General features: G+C 45.2%; 1 protein-coding gene across 1 annotated transcript in view; it reads left to right on the forward strand.

Moving 5' to 3' along the window:
- The window catches only part of RIOK2 (RIO kinase 2), a 119,303-nt gene that overhangs the window by 19,286 nt on the left and 80,301 nt on the right, over positions 1-19,716 (forward strand). The window contains exons 3-4 of the mRNA XM_075325067.1: positions 3,123-3,239; positions 16,926-17,101. Of these exons, the coding sequence (XP_075181182.1) occupies positions 3,123-3,239; positions 16,926-17,101 (293 nt within the window). The remainder of the gene's footprint in view (positions 1-3,122; positions 3,240-16,925; positions 17,102-19,716) is intronic.

Below are 19,716 nucleotides of genomic sequence, written 5' to 3' on the forward strand. Positions count from 1 at the left end.
CACATATCATGCAACACACACATTGCACAAAACATACCTCCCCCCCAAAACACACCACACCCACACAAACCGCGCAACACCTACACACACAACGCTACAGACACACAGCGCTCCACAAACAACGCAACACACGCAACACACACACAACACCGCTCTCACCCCTCGCCACACCCAGAACATGTACAGCGCCCTACACAAACACTTGGTAACTACACACAACAACATCTATATATATATATATATATATAACAAAAATCATACATGAACTGCACAATACGTAAATTCTAGAATACCTGATGCGTAGAATCGGGCCACCTTCTAGTATGTATGTATGTATGTATGTATGTATGTGTGTATGTATGTATGTGTGTATATATATATATATATATATATATATATATATATATATATATATATATATATATATATATATATATACAGTTAGGTCCAGAAATATTTGGACAGTGACACAAGTTTTGTTATTTTAGCTGTTTACAAAAACATGTTCAGAAATACAATTATATATATAATATGGGCTGAAAGTGCACACTCCCAGCTGCAATATGAGAGTTTTCACATCCAAATCGGAGAAAGGGTTTAGGAATCATAGCTCTGTAATGCATAGCCTCCTCTTTTTCAAGGGACCAAAAGTAATTGGACAAGGGACTCTAAGCGTTGCAATTAACTCTGAAGGCGTCTCCCTCGTTAACCTGTAATCAATGAAGTAGTTAAAAGGTCTGGGGTTGATTACAGGTGTGTGGTTTTGCATTTGGAAGCTGTTGCTGTGACCAGACAACATGCGGTCTAAGGAACTCTCAATTGAGGTGAAGCAGAACATCCTGAGGCTGAAAAAAAAGAAAAAATCCATCAGAGAGATAGCAGAAATGCTTGGAGTAGCAAAATCAACAGTCGGGTACATTCTGAGAAAAAAGGAATTGACTGGTGAGCTTGGGAACTCAAAAAGGCCTGGGCGTCCATGGATGACAACAGTGGTGGATGATCGCCGCATACTTTCTTTGGTGAAGAAGAACCTGTTCACAACATCAACTGAAGTCCAGAACACTCTCAGTGAAGTAGGTGTATCTGTCTCTAAGTCAACAGTAAAGAGAAGACTCCATGAAAGTAAATACAAAGGGTTCACATCTAGATGCAAACCATTCATCAATTCCAAAAATAGACAGGCCAGAGTTAAATTTGCTGAAAAACACCTCATGAAGCCAGCTCAGTTCTGGAAAAGTATTCTATGGACAGATGAGACCAAGATCAACCTGTACCAGAATGATGGGAAGAAAAAAGTTTGGAGAAGAAAGGGAACGGCACATGATCCAAGGCACACCACATCCTCTGTAAAACATGGTGGAGGCAACGTGATGGCATGGGCATGCATGGCTTTCAATGGCACTGGGTCACTTGTGTTTATTGATGACATAACTGCAGACAAGAGTAGCCGGATGAATTCTGAAGTGTACGGGGATATACTTTCAGACCAGATTCAGCCAAATGCCGCAAAGTTGATCGGACGGCGCTTCATAGTACAGATGGACAATGACCCCAAGCATACAGCCAAAGCTACCAAAGAGTTCATGAGTGCAAAAAAGTGGACAATTCTGCAATGGCCAAGTCAATCACCAGATCTTAACCCAATTGAGCATGCATTTCACTTGCTCAAATCCAGACTTAAGACGGAAAGACCCACAAACAAGCAAGACCTGAAGGCTGCGGCTGTAAAGGCCTGGCAAAGCATTAAGAAGGAGGAAACCCAGCGTTTGGTGATGTCCATGGGTTCCAGACTTAAGGCAGTGATTGCCTCCAAAGGATTCGCAACAAAATATTGAAAATAAAAATATTTTGTTTGGGTTTGGTTTATTTGTCCAATTACTTTTGACCTCCTAAAATGTGGAGTGTTTGTAAAGAAATGTGTACAATTCCTACAATTTCTATCAGATATTTTTGTTCAAACCTTCAAATTAAACGTTACAATCTGCACTTGAATTCTGTTGTAGAGGTTTCATTTCAAATCCAATGTGGTGGCATGCAGAGCCCAACTCGCGAAAATTGTGTCACTGTCCAAATATTTCTGGACCTAACTGTATATATCTCTATCACGCTGATCATACGGGACAGCATCTATAAAGGTGCAGTTATCTGCAGGACCCCGACTGATGTACACAGTCCCCCTGCTGTTGCTGCTAGGATCATTGTTCTTGCCGATCCCATCTGTTTAACCTCCCATTATATGCTGCTGTTAAAGGGCCTCTGTCAGCACAGTTTGACTGTTCAAACCATGTACTTGCACTCTGTGCATCAAAGTGTGGTCAAACATTGAAGTGCTGCTTCCCCCGCCATGATACACTGAGCGCATGTGCTTGGTTTGAACAGTTATTCTGTGGGGACAGAGGCCCTTTAATACAGCTGCACCTGAGGAGCTTGACAGATGAAACCAGAGTGCTGATGGGTTATTTTGGCAAGTGGAAGCCGTACAGTGGTCCGGGTCTTCCATTGGCTCCCGCAAAGGCAGGGTGTGATGGGCTACCTCCCAGGCTTGGTCCAATTTTCATCCAGGAGAGTTGGACGAGTGAAATCATTTTGGTGCGCCATATGTTATGAGTGTTATACGAGCATGCAATATTATAGATATTTATCCCCCCCCCTCCTTCCCCTCTCTTTGCTTAGCGTCAATATGACATTCATATGCAAAGCAGTGTTTTTTTTTCTCAGCAGCTTTTGTTCTACAATAATTTACAGTGTTCTTTGCTATAGAATACTAATGTTTTCGTAGAAAAAGACTGCATATGGATGGTGTGTGTACCGTCCGTGTGTTTTCCTTGCACCCATTGGCGAGCCTCGCGTGACTTGCACATCCATTCGTAGCATGCTGCAACTTTTTTCTCATCCAGAATCTGGATAACAAAAATGACCATCTGCTCCAACTCATTAACTAACATTGGATCGAGGGCACTGTGAGACTCTCTATCATTGCATTCGTCCGATTCACACGCTCGTGTGAGCGAGGCCTGAGGATGAGGTGATGTCTTGCATTAAAACAGTAGTACAGTGTATTACCTAACTAACCTAAATAATCACAAAGATTCGAGACGTTGACTTTTTTGCGTTCTCTTCAGCTGTTCAGGGCTACCGGCTCATATATGGAGGATATGATTACCTGGCGCTCAAGACTCTCTCATCCCGAGACGTCATTACTTCAGTCGGCAACCAGATGGGTGTTGGTAAAGAGTCAGGTAAGAAAGTTCTTTCATTGAAATAATTATTCTTTATTGTCCGCAGAGTTCACTACAGTCCCTCAGGGACCGCCAGAAGCCGGTGCCTGCTCTGCAGTATGTGTACAGCGGGTCGTAACAGCCAAAGAGTTTGTCATGAAGCGATGGAATAATTCTGAGATTACCGTAGTCATTAAATGTGGAATCTTGTGTTGAATTTGGAGAAACCACTTCTTAGTTGTCCAGCAAAGGTTTAAAGGAACCTGTCACCAGATTTGGCCCCTATAAGCTGCAGACACCACCAGTGAGCTCTTATACAGTATTCTAATATCCTATATATAAGAGCCCAGGCCGCTCTGTATAACATAAAAAACACTTATTATACTCAGGGGGTGAATAAGTCCAATTGGTGTCACTGCTCTCTGGTCTGGCGTCTCCTCCATCTTCTGTGATCTCCGTCCTCCTGCCCAGCCCCGTGCATGACACGTCCATCATCATTAACAGAGAGGCCTCCATTACGCTCCTGTGCAGGTGCATTTTGATCTGCCCTTGAGAGGGCAAAGTACTTGACTGCGCAGATGCGAGAAAACGTCAAAGATCACCTGCGCACTACAGTACTGTGCTCTGCCCTCAGCCAGGCAGATCAAAGTGTCCCTGCGTAGGAGCACAATGGAGCCTTCACTGTGAATAACGCCGGATGCATCATGCACGAGGCTGGGCAGGAGGACGGAGATGACAGAAGATGGAGGAGGCGCCGGACTGGAGAGCAGCAACACCCATCCAACCGATCTGCCCCCTAGGTTAGTATTGTAAAAGTGTTTGTTATACAGAGCGGCCTGGGCTCTTATATAAAACATTTCCCTTTACGAGCGCACCCACATGTAAATCAGAGTAGCTGGAGATGTGGCAAGCCAGAGGGTGCGTGAATGACAACAGGAGCAAAAATCCAGCACTGACCATTATACCGATGATGATTTTATCATGTAATAAAGAATAATAATAATAAGTTTTATTTCTATGGCGCCAACATATTCCGCAGTGCTTTACAATTAAGAGGGGACATGTACAGACAATGAGACAATACAAAATAACAAAATTAAGATACCAGGAGGAGTGAGGGCCCTGCTCGTAAGCTACAGTCTATGAGGGGATAGGGGAGACACAAAAGGTGAATGGGGGGGAGAAAAGCTTGTCATATATGGTCCAGCCATCGACTTAAAAGGGGATTCAAAAGCAGCTGCATGAACCCGTCGGTGAGAATTTATACAGGTACAGGGGACGAGAACTGGAAGTAAATTTTTTGAAGGGCAGAAAGGGACTAGATTAGATCAGGGCAGTGAGGTGATAGGCTAGTCTAAAGAAATGCGTTTTTAGGGCCCGCTTAAAGGTGTGGATATTGGGAATTAATCGGATTGCTCTTGGTAGTGTGTTCCAGAGCATAGGCGCAGCTCGTGAGAAATCTTGAAGACGGGAGTGGGAGGTTCGAATTGTTGAGGATGTCAGTCTTAAGTCGTTAGCAGAGCGGAGGGCACGGGTGGGGTGATAGACAGAGATGCGGGAGGAGATGTAGGGTGGTGCAGAACTGTGGAGAGCTTTGTAAGTGAGAGTGATAAGTTTATATTGGATTCTGTAACGGATAGGCAACCAGTGCAATGACTGGCAAAGAGCAGAGGCATCAGTGAAGCGGTTGCAGAGGAAAATGAGGAAGATTTTACTTTCTTCTGTTATCCGTATTGGATGTGTCGTTTACTCCTTCCACTTTTGTTTTTGTTTTACCGGATGCTCCGTGCTGGGTTTTCGTTCCGGTTTCCACTTCTTAGTTATATTGAGCTTTTCACATTGTTCTTTTCTTTATCGTTCCTTATGGGAGACCCAAACCATGGGTGTATAGCTTCTGCCTCCGGAGGACACACAAAGTACTACACTCAAACGTGTAGCTCCTCCCTCCGGGCTATATACACCCCCTGGATGACAATCTAACCAGTTCAATGCTTTGTGTTTCAGGAGGTCACACACACACTTGCATTCTCTGATATTTTTTTCATTTTTATTTTAATTTTAAAGATTTGGAAGAAAAGCGGGTCCAGTCTGGACTCCCGGCATGTCCCTTCACACCCCACTCTGTCGGCGGTGCTGTTAAGGTTGACTTTATAAGGCTGGAGCCTTCACATGCCGCGCTCCTTCACATCCTCTGTCGAGGCTCTGGTTTGAAGTGGGAGCCGTCACAGTCCTCTCTGCTTGCAGGAGACCGGTCTCCATCCACAGCCCTGTCTGGTTTCTGCTGGAAGGAGCGTTCACCCCCCCTCAGGGACTGGCCCTGCGTCTCAAAGCTAAGTATTGAGACGTTTTTCAGGGGTCCCGGGTACTTTTATTAGGGGGACAGTATGTGTTTTATCGTTACTGTAAATTCCGGCCGGTTCTGGGGGTTTCCTCTGAGAACCGCGCCGAAGGTGCCTGCTCGTCGGCCGCGTTTTAAAATCTAGGCCCCGGCTTCAGTTTGGGCCTAGTTTCGGTTTCGGCTCCTCTGCTTGTCATGCATACAGGATGCATAGCGTGGCGCCGCCCACCGCTCGGCCAGCAGAGGGGAGGACACTCCTCTCTGGGGAGATGTTTCCTCCCCTGTATCTCTCCCTGGCCCTCCGTTTTCCCGCTCGTGGGCTAATACCCGCCCCCCCTCCTCCTTCCAGCGCCATTTTCTCAGCGTTCTTACACTGGACGGCGCTGGATGCTGCAGCTGCTGCTGTTTAGGAAGGCTGACGCTTCACTGGGGCTTTGAGCTGTGGAATCCGGAGGGCACACAGAGAGCGGGCTGGTAAGCCACAACCTCCGGTTGTGGGCTTTTATTACACTCTCAGGGCATTCTATAGGAGTGTATTACTACTGCAGAGCTTCCACCTCAGCAGCATGTCTGTCACCCGAAGCAAGGCTGCAAACATGTACGCTATATGCACTGCTTGTAAGCTCATTCTGCCAGAGCCAAGCACATACCCACATTGTGATGCCTGTGCTAATATGGTTGTGTCTCAGCCTGGAGCCTCCTCAGGGGTCCCTCCGGCTGCTCCGGCCCCGGTGGCTGAACCCCCGGCTTGGGTAGCTTCCTTTTCACAAGCTATTTCCCAGTCTTTTGCCGACTCCATGGGACAGCTGTCCCGGACACTGCTGACCATGCATCAGCCCCCTTCTCAGGGTGCCTCTGCTGCTCCGAGCTCTGCAGAGCTCTCAGAGCATGTCCTAGGACCCCGTCCCCCTAAACGGAGACGCAGGGACCCTTCTCCTCCCTCTTCCCACGGCTCTGATTCACGTGCCGAGGTGCAGGGCGAGGAGGATTCGTTTACTGTGGGCTCAGACGCTACCTCTATGTACCCCATTGACTTGTCTGAGGGTGATGCGGATGTTAGTGACTTGATTGCGTCCATTAACTCCGTACTGAACCTCAACCCACAAGAGTCAGAGGAACAACCCTCTCTGGTAGAGATACACCAGTTTACCTCTCCTAAGAGAGCTAGGAATATGTTTTTTAACCACTCCAGCTTTCACACCACTGTTACCAAGCCCAGGGCCTGTCCTGACAAACGTTTTCCGAAGCGTAGTTCAGATGACCGTTTTCCTTTTCCACCAGAGGTGGTTAAGGAATGGGCCCAGTCCCCAAAGGTAGACCCTCCGGTGTCCAGAATCTCAGCCCGCACAGTCGTAGCTGTGGCTGATGGCACTTCTCTTAAGGATCCCACTGACCGCCAGGTTGACCTTCTGGCCAAGTCTGTATATGAGGCGGCAGGAGCCTCGTTCTCCCCGTCTTTTGCGGCAGTGTGGGCTCTTAAGGCAGTCTCTGCCTCTCTGGCGGAGATACATTCCCTCACCAGGGACTCTATTCCTGAGACGGATGCCTTAACTTCTCAAGCTTCGGATTTTGCATCCTACGCCATGTCTGCCATCCTGGAGGCTTCTCACCGCACGGCGGTGGCCTCCGCTAACTCCCTCGCGATCCGCAGGATCTTGTGGCTTCGAGAGTGGAAAGCAGACGCTTCCTCTAAGAAGTACCTTGCGAGTCTCCCTTTTGCTGGGTCCCGGCTGTTTGGGGAACAGCTGGATGACATAATTAAGGAAGCTACTGGCGGGAAGAGTACTTCCTTGCCACAAACTAAAGCCAAGAAACCTGTCCAGGGCAGGAACCAATCGAGGTTTCGTTCCTTTCGTTCCTCTAACTGGTCATCCTCTAAGCCCTCGACCTCGTCCACTGCCGCAGCCAAGGATCGTAAATCCAACTGGCGCGCAAAGCCGCGTCCTCAAAAGACCGGAGGAGCCGCTGCCACTAAGGCAGCCTCCTCTTGACTATCTGGCTGCGCCAGCAACGTCCTTGGTCGGTGGCAGGCTCTCCCACTTTGGCGACGCGTGGTTTCAACACGTCTCCGATCAGTGGGTGCGGGATATCATCTCCCACGGCTACAGGATAGTGTCAAGGTCAGAATGACGATGATGATGAGACTCAAAGGATCTCTTGATATCCGGCTGCTGCTTCTAATTAAATGTCATGGGTGCACACGAGAATGAAAATAACTGCACAGCAAAGTCAGTTACATCTATCTCCATGACTGGCTCTTGACCAAGTGGTTCTTTATTGTTTGAAAGAAACTCTAGACCAAACAGTAAGGGGGTGTGAACAAAAGTTTTAGTCCAATCAAGTATCGTAAGTCAGGGCTTCATGACGTAGAGAGATCTGCATATTCTCCGTTGATTGGTCAGTCTAGGATCCAGGAATTTCTTTGTCCATCTGTCTTGGGTGTAAACCAGGAAATGGTGGCCATTTTACAATTACATATATATATATCCTAATATATACTGAGGTTAAGGAAAATACACTGAATATACAATATACATATATACATGTTAGTAAGAAACAAAAGCATTCACAAATATGTGTATTAGTTCACATCTACTGAACTATATAACTGAGTCTATGAAATGGCTGAATTAAGTATTTTTGGATACTCAATTCTTTATCCTCAACAGTCCCCCCTAAAGACTTACTTCTGCCATTTCTGAATTCTAAGGGTACTGTGTTCCCTTAGGAAGAGAGGTAGAAAGATCTGTTGAAAAAACCTGCCTAACTGAACGTTGAAACATGGGCGGAAAGGGGAAAGGGGTTTTCTTCACCGGTTTGAGACCAAGGACTCCTAGGCGAGTCCTCACCCTTTGTAGTTGGACTTTCCCATGTCTCAAGGTTCTCTAAGTCCTCTCTTCTAACTGTTCTGGCAATACTGGTCTAAAACTGTACAGGGTTTTCTGAAAAGGATAAGTATGAGCAGAACGCTCAGTGCAGCTCTGGTTGATTAACCCTTCTGCAATGCGAGGTGTGGATCCATAGATGTTTCTGCGGTTGGATCAGCTCCTCTAGTGTTGACTCATAGCTCTTTCTCGCTTGTCCTTTAGGATCAATCAGTCTCCTGACTGGAGACCATATGCTAATAGCTCTGATTTAAGATCTGGAATTGGAGAATACACCTGTTTATCACACTATTCAGTCAATTATATAAAAATATACATGCCTATGCTAAACCAAAAAACATCTTACATAAAGACCTGCTTATTGCAAAAAGAAAACAGAACATATACATTTTATACACCATTTACTAGTTTCCACTTTCCTATAAAATATACACTTTTTGTAAACACATTTTTCTTTACATACCACCTTCATGTGCTTCTCAACAATAATGTCGTTGTCTGCACTGGAATGCCTCTGACCAAACCTGGAAAGAAATTTACACAACACGCACAGACTTGCATACAACGTGCTCATGATATACATCTATAATCAGTTTGCAGTCTCTAAGAATGGGTAGAGTAGGTGCAGGGTGTTTCTACGGACTCTTTACAGTTTTTTTCTCACTTCGTTCTAGGCACTTGTCTCACAAGACTGGGTGAATCTGCCCACCTGGGTACTGAACCCGGTGTCACCAAAGCACACACTGACAATTGTCTTTCACAGATGTTACCTGGGCCATCATTAAGAAGAGCTCTCATGACAGAGAAAGCTTACCACCCTTTATCCACAGACCTTCCTCAGTCAGCTGGCTCCCTGCATGTCACACTCCATTCCTTGTTGTATCGCTTGTTCCTGTAGGGATTTAAGAACACAAGGAGTAACAGAAGTCACTGACGTGACCAATGTCACCAAGGCATGGTCGGTATTGGTGAAAGACTCTCAACTCTAGGCCCGTTCACTGCTTCTTGGTCAGCTGCACCTGTGCAAGGATCTCCATCCGAATCCATCAGCTCAAATCTAGACTTTCTTTTCGGCATACCTAATTCATTTGACAACAGGAAGAAATCTACAACCTACATACACCTCTAAAGACTCTTACCCACTCCTGTTCTACCCATCAAGAGAGGCATTAATGCATCACTGTCTCCTGTATCAATAGGATCGGAGGGAGTGGTCGAATTTAGATCTACCTCATGTGGTGTAAACAGCAACATATCCAGTGCAGAATCGACCACCATCTGGTTTCATCTATAAAAACAAAAACTTAAAAATATACATTAGATCATTCTTATAACTTCATCTCTGATCATAATACAGTTAGTGGTCATCTATACTTCACATGACTGAGAATACTTAATAAATAAACAAACAAATAAATAAACAAATAAACATATAAGACAAGACTTTCCTATTTCAGTTAACAGATATACCTCATAGTAATCTAATAAACATAACCTATGGGAAAAAGGTCAGCTTCAAAACCAAGGTCAACTTCAAAACCTATCTAATATGCCTGCTGCGCTCTCCAAGAAACTGGAGAATATAATTAATACCTTATTCCCCCCTTGTTTAATTGTTTATTTACCAATATGGCAAAATTCAGCATTTTTATACTGGTATTCCCTAAAAGAAAAGATAAAACAGCAGGTAATAAATTAGCCACATACTAAAACCTAAAAAGAACAAACACTGAAAATAACGTATATCTCACAACAATATACATTACTGGGAAATTGTAAAAACTTTACAATAAACAACACTGTATCCATAAAGAAAAGAAAAACCTTTCATAGTAGAAACGACTGAGACATGATGAAATGACAGCTGTGACTGGGCGACTAACTGGCAAAAAATATATGAATGGTTTAGAAATAATCGTAAAAACAGAAAAGGTGATAGAGTCACAAAATAAAAATATATTGTTCAAATAAATCGCCATTAAACACAAAACAACACAAATTATATCGCACATCCCATAAAATTTAATATTCCCTATTCCGGTATAAACAGCAAACTAAAAATGTGAAATCCTGAACTCTAAGGGTTAAACCAAACTCACGTCACTATTGGAGAGAGACACATTCCATCAAGACACATTCCATCCCTGTCTCTTTAAAAGCGAGACAGGAAGAAGAGAAAAAAAAAAAAAAAAAAAAAAACTCATCCTTTGTTATAACAAAGACGTAGCAGTGAACACATTCATTACCCATATCTACATTGAATGCATTATACATTTTTCCTAATTCCTTTTTTACAAATGGATTTGATATATTTTGACATCAGTAGGGGTAAGTCGTTTACAATTTTTGTTTTAAATTAACTAACATAATACAAAGATATATATATATTTACCTTCCTCTATTTTATTTTATGATATAATGCTGCAGGACTTTTAAAATACCAATTAATTTTATGTGAACAGATCTTTCCACATCAATTCTGTAAAAGTTTCACTTACTTATCTTTGACTTGCACTTATGGGATAACTGAGTAAACAAATATACTATTTATGCTTATTCAAATGTGTTAGTCATATATACCAGAGAACACCTCCCACCGGGGATGGGTGGAGAGCTTTGAACAAAGAGCCATTGCGAGGGGTGTGGCTTATGAGGTGTACTGCCATCAGTGGGTGTAGCAAGACGGCTGCCACAGGAAGTTCCAGGCACCTGACTTCCGGGTGTAGCATCCATGTTGTGACTCCCTGGGTGTACTGGGAGTGGCTGGAACTACGTAGTAAACTAGGGATACTTTAGTGCCTGTAAATTTGCATTTCAGCATACAAAGGAGAGATATGATTAGCACCAGATATAATGACTTCTAGAGAAAAACAATAAGGCACCGCTAGAGAAACACATTTAGTGATTCTACAAACAGCAACAGACAGTGAATGAGGTCTTTGTTCTTCATTATAAACTCACTACAGATTAATCTGAACTTCAATACATGGGTTGCAGCCTGCCATCTAGTGGTAGTCCAACGATATTACACAACTTTTTTGCAATCTTTTATATTTTTTCCGTTTTTTGTAACTAGGGCGACAGCGTTCTCAGCTTCTACTAAAAACAACATATTTATCTTTTGAACAGAGTATACAGTGCTTAATTGGATCGGCCGTTCCAATGGAGTCCTTTCTCGTCTCGTCCGCATTTGTAACACGCTGACAGTGACTCGCGTCTAATACGCATGAGAATCCGCTAACTCCAGCACCCTTACCTCAATTAAAGTGAGTTCCTTTCCTGCCTCGTTATGAAGACCTACCTGCTCATAACAGTGGCTCGCGTTTAAAACGCAGAGGAATACGCTAAATCCACTTTAAGTTAACAGAACCCTTCCCGCCTCGTTTATTATTTATCCAACATTCAACATTCAATATTTAATATTCAATATTTAATATCTGATGTTTAATATCTAACAAACAGTGGCCGTGTCCGCAACACAGGGGAATCGCTAGTTCTCATACTTCTGTTCAAAAACAAACAAGTTAAAAAACTGAAAAATGCATGAACCCGTTAATTTAACTCAAATCCAAACTAAAATAACACTTGTTTTTCTTTCAAATCATTACAACTCTGCTTGCTTTACGATCTGTGCTGTTTTGTCTCTGCCTGTTCACTACTCCACCCCCCTTCTTCTTAGCTAAGAGACAGCAGAGACCGAGCTGTGTAACTTGATCTCCGCTCTGCCTCAAGCAGCTGGTGGACATATAGCCCCCACCTTTTTGCTTCCTCCGAGTGTAAGAATGTAAGGATGTGCTCCCCCCTCTCGCATTCCTAACACACACACAAACTTTCCTCTTAGTGCAGGCAGTGGGTGATTAACCTCCCCCCTCCTGCTGTCTTTGTCTAAGAGGCTGCAGACACAGAACAAAGACAAGCAGCTCCTTAGCCTCCATTTTCTCTCGTTCCGTGAACAATAACAGACAATTAACTCTCCGAGAACCAAACAGAGAAATCACAAGCTTGATTAACCGTACACTTATATACAAATAAACAGCTACTCAAGAAAACACCCCATTTCTAATTACAGACAGCCGGATACTTTACAACCTACCCCTAGCCCCTATGGGAGCTGGGTCCTTCTAGCCCACCGGCGGGTGACAGTCACACCGTTAGGTCTCCGGTGCACTACCATTCTCCGGACTAGTGACCACCCACTTTCGCCAGGTGTCTCTCGATCCACAGGTAAAACAGCACACACAATGTATATGATGGTTACCTGCGAAATGAAGGGTGATCAATCCTATCAAGCGACACCTGGATACTTGTGGAGTAGCCCCCAGACGTCCGGAAAATGGAAGCTCTGACTCACCCTTTACGGTAGTCCCTTCGTGGTCGCCAGTTGTCAAGGTCAGAATGACGATGATGATGAGACTCAAAGGATCTCTTGATATCCGGCTGCTGCTTCTAATTAAATGTCATGGGTGCACACGAGAATGAAAATAACTGCACAGCAAAGTCAGTTACATCTATCTCCATGACTGGCTCTTGACCAAGTGGTTCTTTATTGTTTGAAAGAAACTCTAGACCAAACAGTAAGGGGGTGTGAACAAAAGTTTTAGTCCAATCAAGTATCGTAAGTCAGGGCTTCATGACGTAGAGAGATCTGCATATTCTCCGTTGATTGGTCAGTCTAGGATCCAGGAATTTCTTTGTCCATCTGTCTTGGGTGTAAACCAGGAAATGGTGGCCATTTTACAATTACATATATATATATCCTAATATATACTGAGGTTAAGGAAAATACACTGAATATACAATATACATATATACATGTTAGTAAGAAACAAAAGCATTCACAAATATGTGTATTAGTTCACATCTACTGAACTATATAACTGAGTCTATGAAATGGCTGAATTAAGTATTTTTGGATACTCAATTCTTTATCCTCAACAATAGAATTTTCTTCCAGCCCGCCAAACAGATTTTTTCTGTCCACCCCCCCCTGCTCCAAAGCCGCCGCCTTCTCTCAGGCCGTGGCATCCCTGCAGGCCAACGGTGTAATTGTTCCGGTTCCCGCCCGGGAACGGTTCAGCGGTTTCTACTCAAACCTCTTTCTCGTCCCCAAAAAGGACGGTTCCTTCCGGCCCATCCTGGATCTCAAGCTTCTCAACAAGCATGTTCAGGTGCGGCACTTTCGCATGGAATCTCTGAGATCCGTCATTGCCTCAATGACCCAAGGAGATTTTCTGGCATCCATCGACATCAGAGATGCCTATCTGCATGTGCCTATTGCGGTTTCACACCAGCGTTGGCTACGCTTTGCAATCGGAGAGGAACATTTCCAATTCGTGGCTCTCCCCTTCGGCTTAGCCACGGCCCCTCGAGTATTCACCAAGGTCATGGCAGCAGTGGTTGCGGTCCTGCACCTCCAGGGGTTGGCAGTGATTCCTTACCTGGACGACCTTCTAGTCAAGGCCTCATCCAGTGCAGACTGCCAGCGGAGTGTCTCTCTCACTCTCGCCACGCTAGTTCAGTTCGGGTGGCTTGTCAACCTGCCCAAGTCCACTCTGACCCCGACCCAGGTGCTTTTGTACCTAGGGATGCAATTCGAGACTCTGCCGGCACTTATCAAGTTGCCCTTAGTCAAACAGCAGTCCCTTCGTCTGGCGGTGCGCTCTCTGCTGAGGCACCGCCGTCGTTCCATCAGACACCTCATGCAGGTGCTGGGTCAGATGGTGGCGTCAATGGAAGCGGTTCCCTTTGCCCAGTTCCATCTGCGTCCCCTGCAGCTGGACATTCTCCGCTGTTGGGACAAGCGGATCTCTTCCTTGCACAGGCTGGTGGCTCTGTCGTCACAGACCAGGAGCTCCCTTCAGTGGTGGCTTCGGCCCCTCTCTTTGTCACAGGGACGCTCCTTCCTGACTCCGTCCTGGGTGATCCTCACCACGGATGCCAGCCTCTCCGGTTGGGGAGCAGTATTTCTCCATCACCGAGCACAGGGCACTTGGACTCCGTCCGAATCCGCCCTCTCGATCAATGTGCTGGAGATCAGAGCTGTGTTTCTAGCTCTCCTAGCCTTTCACCACCTGTTGGCGGGCAGACACATTCGAGTTCAGTCGGACAACGCGACAGCGGTTGCCTACATCAATCACCAGGGCGGGACTCACAGCCGTCTGGCGATGTTGGAGGTTCAACGAATCCTCCAGTGGACGGAGGACTCCAAGTCCACCATATCTGCAGTCCACATCCCAAGCGTGGAAAACTGGGAGGCCGATTACCTCAGCCGTCAAACCGTGGACAGCGGCGAGTGGGCCCTGCATCCGTCAGTGTTCAGATCAATCTGCCGCAAGTGGGGCACTCCGGAAGTGGATCTAATGGCATCCCGGCACAACTACAAGGTTCCGGTTTACGTGGCTCGCTCCCACGATCCTCAAGCCTTCGCAGCAGACGCACTGGTTCAAGATTGGTCTCAGTTCCGTCTGGCCTATGTGTTTCCCCCTCTAGCGCTCTTGCCCAGGGTTCTGCGCAAGATCAGAATGGAGGGCCGTCGAGTCATACTCATTGCTCCGGACTGGCCCAGGCGAGCTTGGTACCCAGACCTGCTCCGTCTGTCCGTAGAGGTGCCGTGGCATCTCCCGGACCGCCCAGACCTTCTCTCTCAAGGTCCGTTCTTCCGCCAGAATTCTGCGGCTCTCAGATTGATGGCGTGGCTCTTGAGTCCTGGATCCTGACGGCTTCAGGCATTCCCCCTGAGGTCATCTCCACCATGACTCAGGCTCGGAAGTCTTCCTCGGCCAAGATTTACCACAGGACTTGGAGGATTTTCCTGTCCTGGTGTCGCTCTTCCGACCATGCTCCTTGGCCGTTCTCCTTGCCGACCATCCTGTCTTTTCTACAGTCCGGTCTACAGCTGGGACTGTCCCTCAATTCCCTCAAGGGACAGGTGTCGGCTCTGTCGGTATTGTTCCAGCGGCGTATCGCCCGACTGGCCCAGGTGCGCACCTTCATGCAGGGCGCATCTCACATCATTCCTCCTTACCGGCGGCCCTTGGATCCCTGGGACCTTAATCTGGTCCTCACGGCCTTACAGAAACCCCCCTTTGAGCCTCTCAGGGAGGTTCCCTTGTTTAGACTTTCACAGAAAGTTGTTTTTCTAGTAGCCATAACTTCTCTCAGGAGAGTTTCTGATTTGGCTGCGCTCTCTTCGGAATCCCCCTTTTTGGTGTTTCACCAAGACAAGGTGGTTCTTCGTCCGTCTCCGGACTTTCTCCCTAAGGTGGTGTCTCCTTTCCACCTTAACCAGGACATTTCATTGCCTTCTCTTTGTCCGGCCCCTGTGCATCGCTTTGAGAAGGCGTTGCACTCCTTAGATTTGGTGCGGGCGCTCCGAATCTGTGTGTCACGCACCGCCGTTTTTAGGCGGTGCACCTCACTTTTTGTGCTAACCACTGGCTACGGCTCAGCAGGTTTGTCAGGCTGCCACGTGGTCCAGTCTGCACACTTTTTCGAAGCACTACCAAGTGCATGCTCATGCTTCGGCAGATGCGAGCTTGGGCAGACGCATTCTTCAGGCGGCTGTCGCCCATTTGTGAAGTTAGGTTTTGCCTACTTCTCAGTTTGGTTTATTTCCCACCCATGGACTGCTTTGGAACGTCCCATGGTTTGGGTCTCCCATAAGGAACGATAAAGAAAAAGAGAATTTTGTTTGCTTACCGTAAATTCTTTTTCTTATAGTTCCGACATGGGAGACCCAGCACCCTCCCTGTTGCCTGTTGGCAGTTTTTTGTTCCGTGTGTTTCACCGGATGTTGTTAGTAGACAGAGTAAAACTCGGAATAACCGGAACTCTATCTCTACTTATGGGTGGATGTCCTCCTTCAGCTTTTGCACTGAACTGGTTAGATTGTCATCCAGGGGGTGTATATAGCCCGGAGGGAGGAGCTACACGTTTGAGTGTAGTACTTTGTGTGTCCTCCGGAGGCAGAAGCTATACACCCATGGTTTGGGTCTCCCATGTCGGAACTATAAGAAAAAGAATTTACGGTAAGTAAACAAAATTCTCTTTTTTGTACTTGCCAGAAAGTTTGTACATTTTGCTAATAAACGTATTTGCATTTGGGGTGAATAATTTTGGTAACAGCTGTGCCTCTGTGTATGTAATGGGTGCACTGTTCACACCACTGTGTTTACAGAGCAAAAAAGACTCCACACTGAGATGTCGAAGCTGTAAAGTAGAGCAGCTGTTGTATCTGTCACATCATGATGTCCTGTATATTCAGGTCATCAGTGATTGTGATAGAAAACATTGGTCTGGACATGCACAATCTGCAGGTATAACACAGTTGTCCTAGTTGTTGGTACAGGACTTGAGCCCAATACGTGCAGATCGTACATGAATCCCGGTAGGTTTGTATATATGCAACCACATCATCCATATCCTTTTTAAATGTAATATATTGACTTATAAAAAATAAGAGAATTTAGTTTTTTCTTCATTCAGACATCTATATTGTTGCAAATGAGGACGATCAGCAGTTCGCATTGAAACTTCACCGTCTCGGAAGGACGTCTTTTCGTAACCTTAAAAACAAGCGTGATTATCACAAGCACAGACATAAGATGTCCTGGCTCTATCTGTCTCGACTGGCTGCCATGAAGGAGTTTGCCTACATGAAGGTAACATATTGCTGGGTGCTGATCGGTGAGTGGGACTACCCTCCAATTATGCCATATCAGTGCTCGTGTGGGTTATAAGTCAGGGGTCCCCCTTCTACCAAGCGCTAAGACTCGGTACCATGATCAGTGCCCTCTAATGGGACCCCTGAGTGTCCAGACATGATGGCGATGGATCAACACCAGAAGAAAAAGACATTGCACATATCCACACAACCTGATTATACAATTCAACACCTTTATTTAGTACACTTATACACAGTAAAAACAATTAAAACGGGAATAAACTACCAAACCTGGCACCCACATATATACTAATAGAATAAGCTTACAAACATGCGGTTTAAATATATGCTGCAGAAGTAAAAAAAAAGGCCCGCAGCCACCTAAATACCCATTAAACAACTCCGTATATGCATTATAATGCGTGTAGGAGGTCACATATATAAACAACAACAATACGGTTGTTGTAGATAACACAGGTTCTATATAACACAAGGGGCTAATCAGCTGGAGCCTGGAAATGGCTCACATTCAATGTACATAGCAATTAATAGCACTGCCCAAAGGTATCATATAAGGACATATAACCAAATGGAACCAGAGCCAAATGAAGCCTAGTCAGACCCATGCAATCATGGGATAATGTGTAGCTCAGTCCCAAAACAGAAAGATGGCCAGTAATCAACCCGGGGAGATTTCGCCCAGGCAGAGTAACAGTAGAGAAAAAACAAAAAGCCAGCACCAAATGTGCACTCGGCACCAAACATTCCAAACTGTACTTATTTTAAAAAAATTTTTGAGATTTTTGGCAAAAAATTGCAATTTCTTGAGCTGCTTCGCCACGTCACGGCAAATCTCATTTGAAGCAGTCCTACACTAAAATATTTTTATAAAATGTGCCATACGGCCTCACATATGAATAGTAGAACTGCTCTTAGCAGCACTCACCTGGTCTATTTCAATCCCGTACCCATGACTGAGTCATGGCTGTGGGCGGGACAGGTCCAAGCAAATGCTGCATGAAGTAAATAGCCTGTGGACAAAGCCTGATGACTTAATGTGAACAGTCACCAACCGCCAAAATCCAGACAGATGGAATACATCCCAAATTGGGGTGCATAGCAAGGTGGAGGTCAACCACCGACCAATTCAATGAAGAAAAAACAAAAAGCCAGCACCAAATGTGCACTCGGCACCAAACATTCCAAACTGTACTTATTTTAAAAAAATTTTTGAGATTTTTGGCAAAAAATTGCAATTTCTTGAGCTGCTTCGCCACGTCACGGCAAATCTCATTTGAAGCAGTCCTACACTAAAATATTTTTATAAAATGTGCCATACGGCCTCACATATGAATAGTAGAACTGCTCTTAGCAGCACTCACCTGGTCTATTTCAATCCCGTACCCATGACTGAGTCATGGCTGTGGGCGGGACAGGTCCAAGCAAATGCTGCATGAAGTAAATAGCCTGTGGACAAAGCCTGATGACTTAATGTGAACAGTCACCAACCGCCAAAATCCAGACAGATGGAATACATCCCAAATTGGGGTGCATAGCAAGGTGGAGGTCAACCACCGACCAATTCAATGAAGAAAAAACAAAAAGCCAGCTCCAAATGTGCACTCGGCACCAAACATTCCAAACTGTACTTATTTTAAAAAAATTTTGAGATTTTTGGCAAAAAATTGCAATTTCTTGAGCTGCTTCGCCACGTCACGGCAAATCTCATTTGAAGCAGTCCCTACACTAAAATATTTTTATAAAATGTGCCATACGGCCTCACATATGAATAGTAGAACTGCTCTTAGCAGCACTCACCTGGTCTATTTCAATCCCGTACCCATGACTGAGTCATGGCTGTGGGCGGGACAGGTCCAAGCAAATGCTGCATGAAGTAAATAGCCTGTGGACAAAGCCTGATGACTTAATGTGAACAGTCACCAACCGCCAAAATCCAGACAGATGGAATACATCCCAAATTGGGGTGCATAGCAAGGTGGAGGTCAACCACCGACCAATTCAATGAAGAAAAAACAAAAAGCCAGCACCAAATGTGCACTCGGCACCAAACATTCCAAACTGTACTTATTTTAAAAAAAATTTTGAGATTTTTGGCGTTTGGTGACTGTTCACATTGGGTCATCAGGCTTTGTCCACAGGCTATATATATACTTCATGCAGCATTTGCTTGGACCTGTCCCGCCCACAGCCATGACTCAGTCATGGGTACGGGACTGCAATAGACCAGGTGAGTGCTGCTGAGAGCAGTTCTGCTATTTATATGTGAGGCCGCATGGCACATTTTATAAAAATATTTTAGTGTAGGACTGCTTCAAATGAGATTTGCCGTGACGTGGCGAAGCAGCTCAAGAAATTGCAATTTTTTGCCAAAAATCTCAAAAAAAAAAATTTTTATAATGCAGTTTGGAATATTTGATGCCTTAGTGCACATTGGTGCTGGCTCTTTGTTGTTTCTTTGTTGAATTGGTCGGTGGTTGACCTCCACCTTGCTATGCACCCCAATTTGGGATGTATTCCATCTGTATAGATTTTGGCGTTTGGTGACTGTTCACATTGGGTCATCAGGCTTTGTCCACAGGCTATATATATACT

Source organism: Anomaloglossus baeobatrachus, chromosome 1, assembly GCF_048569485.1.
Source record: "Anomaloglossus baeobatrachus isolate aAnoBae1 chromosome 1, aAnoBae1.hap1, whole genome shotgun sequence".
Taxonomy (NCBI): domain Eukaryota; kingdom Metazoa; phylum Chordata; class Amphibia; order Anura; family Aromobatidae; genus Anomaloglossus; species Anomaloglossus baeobatrachus.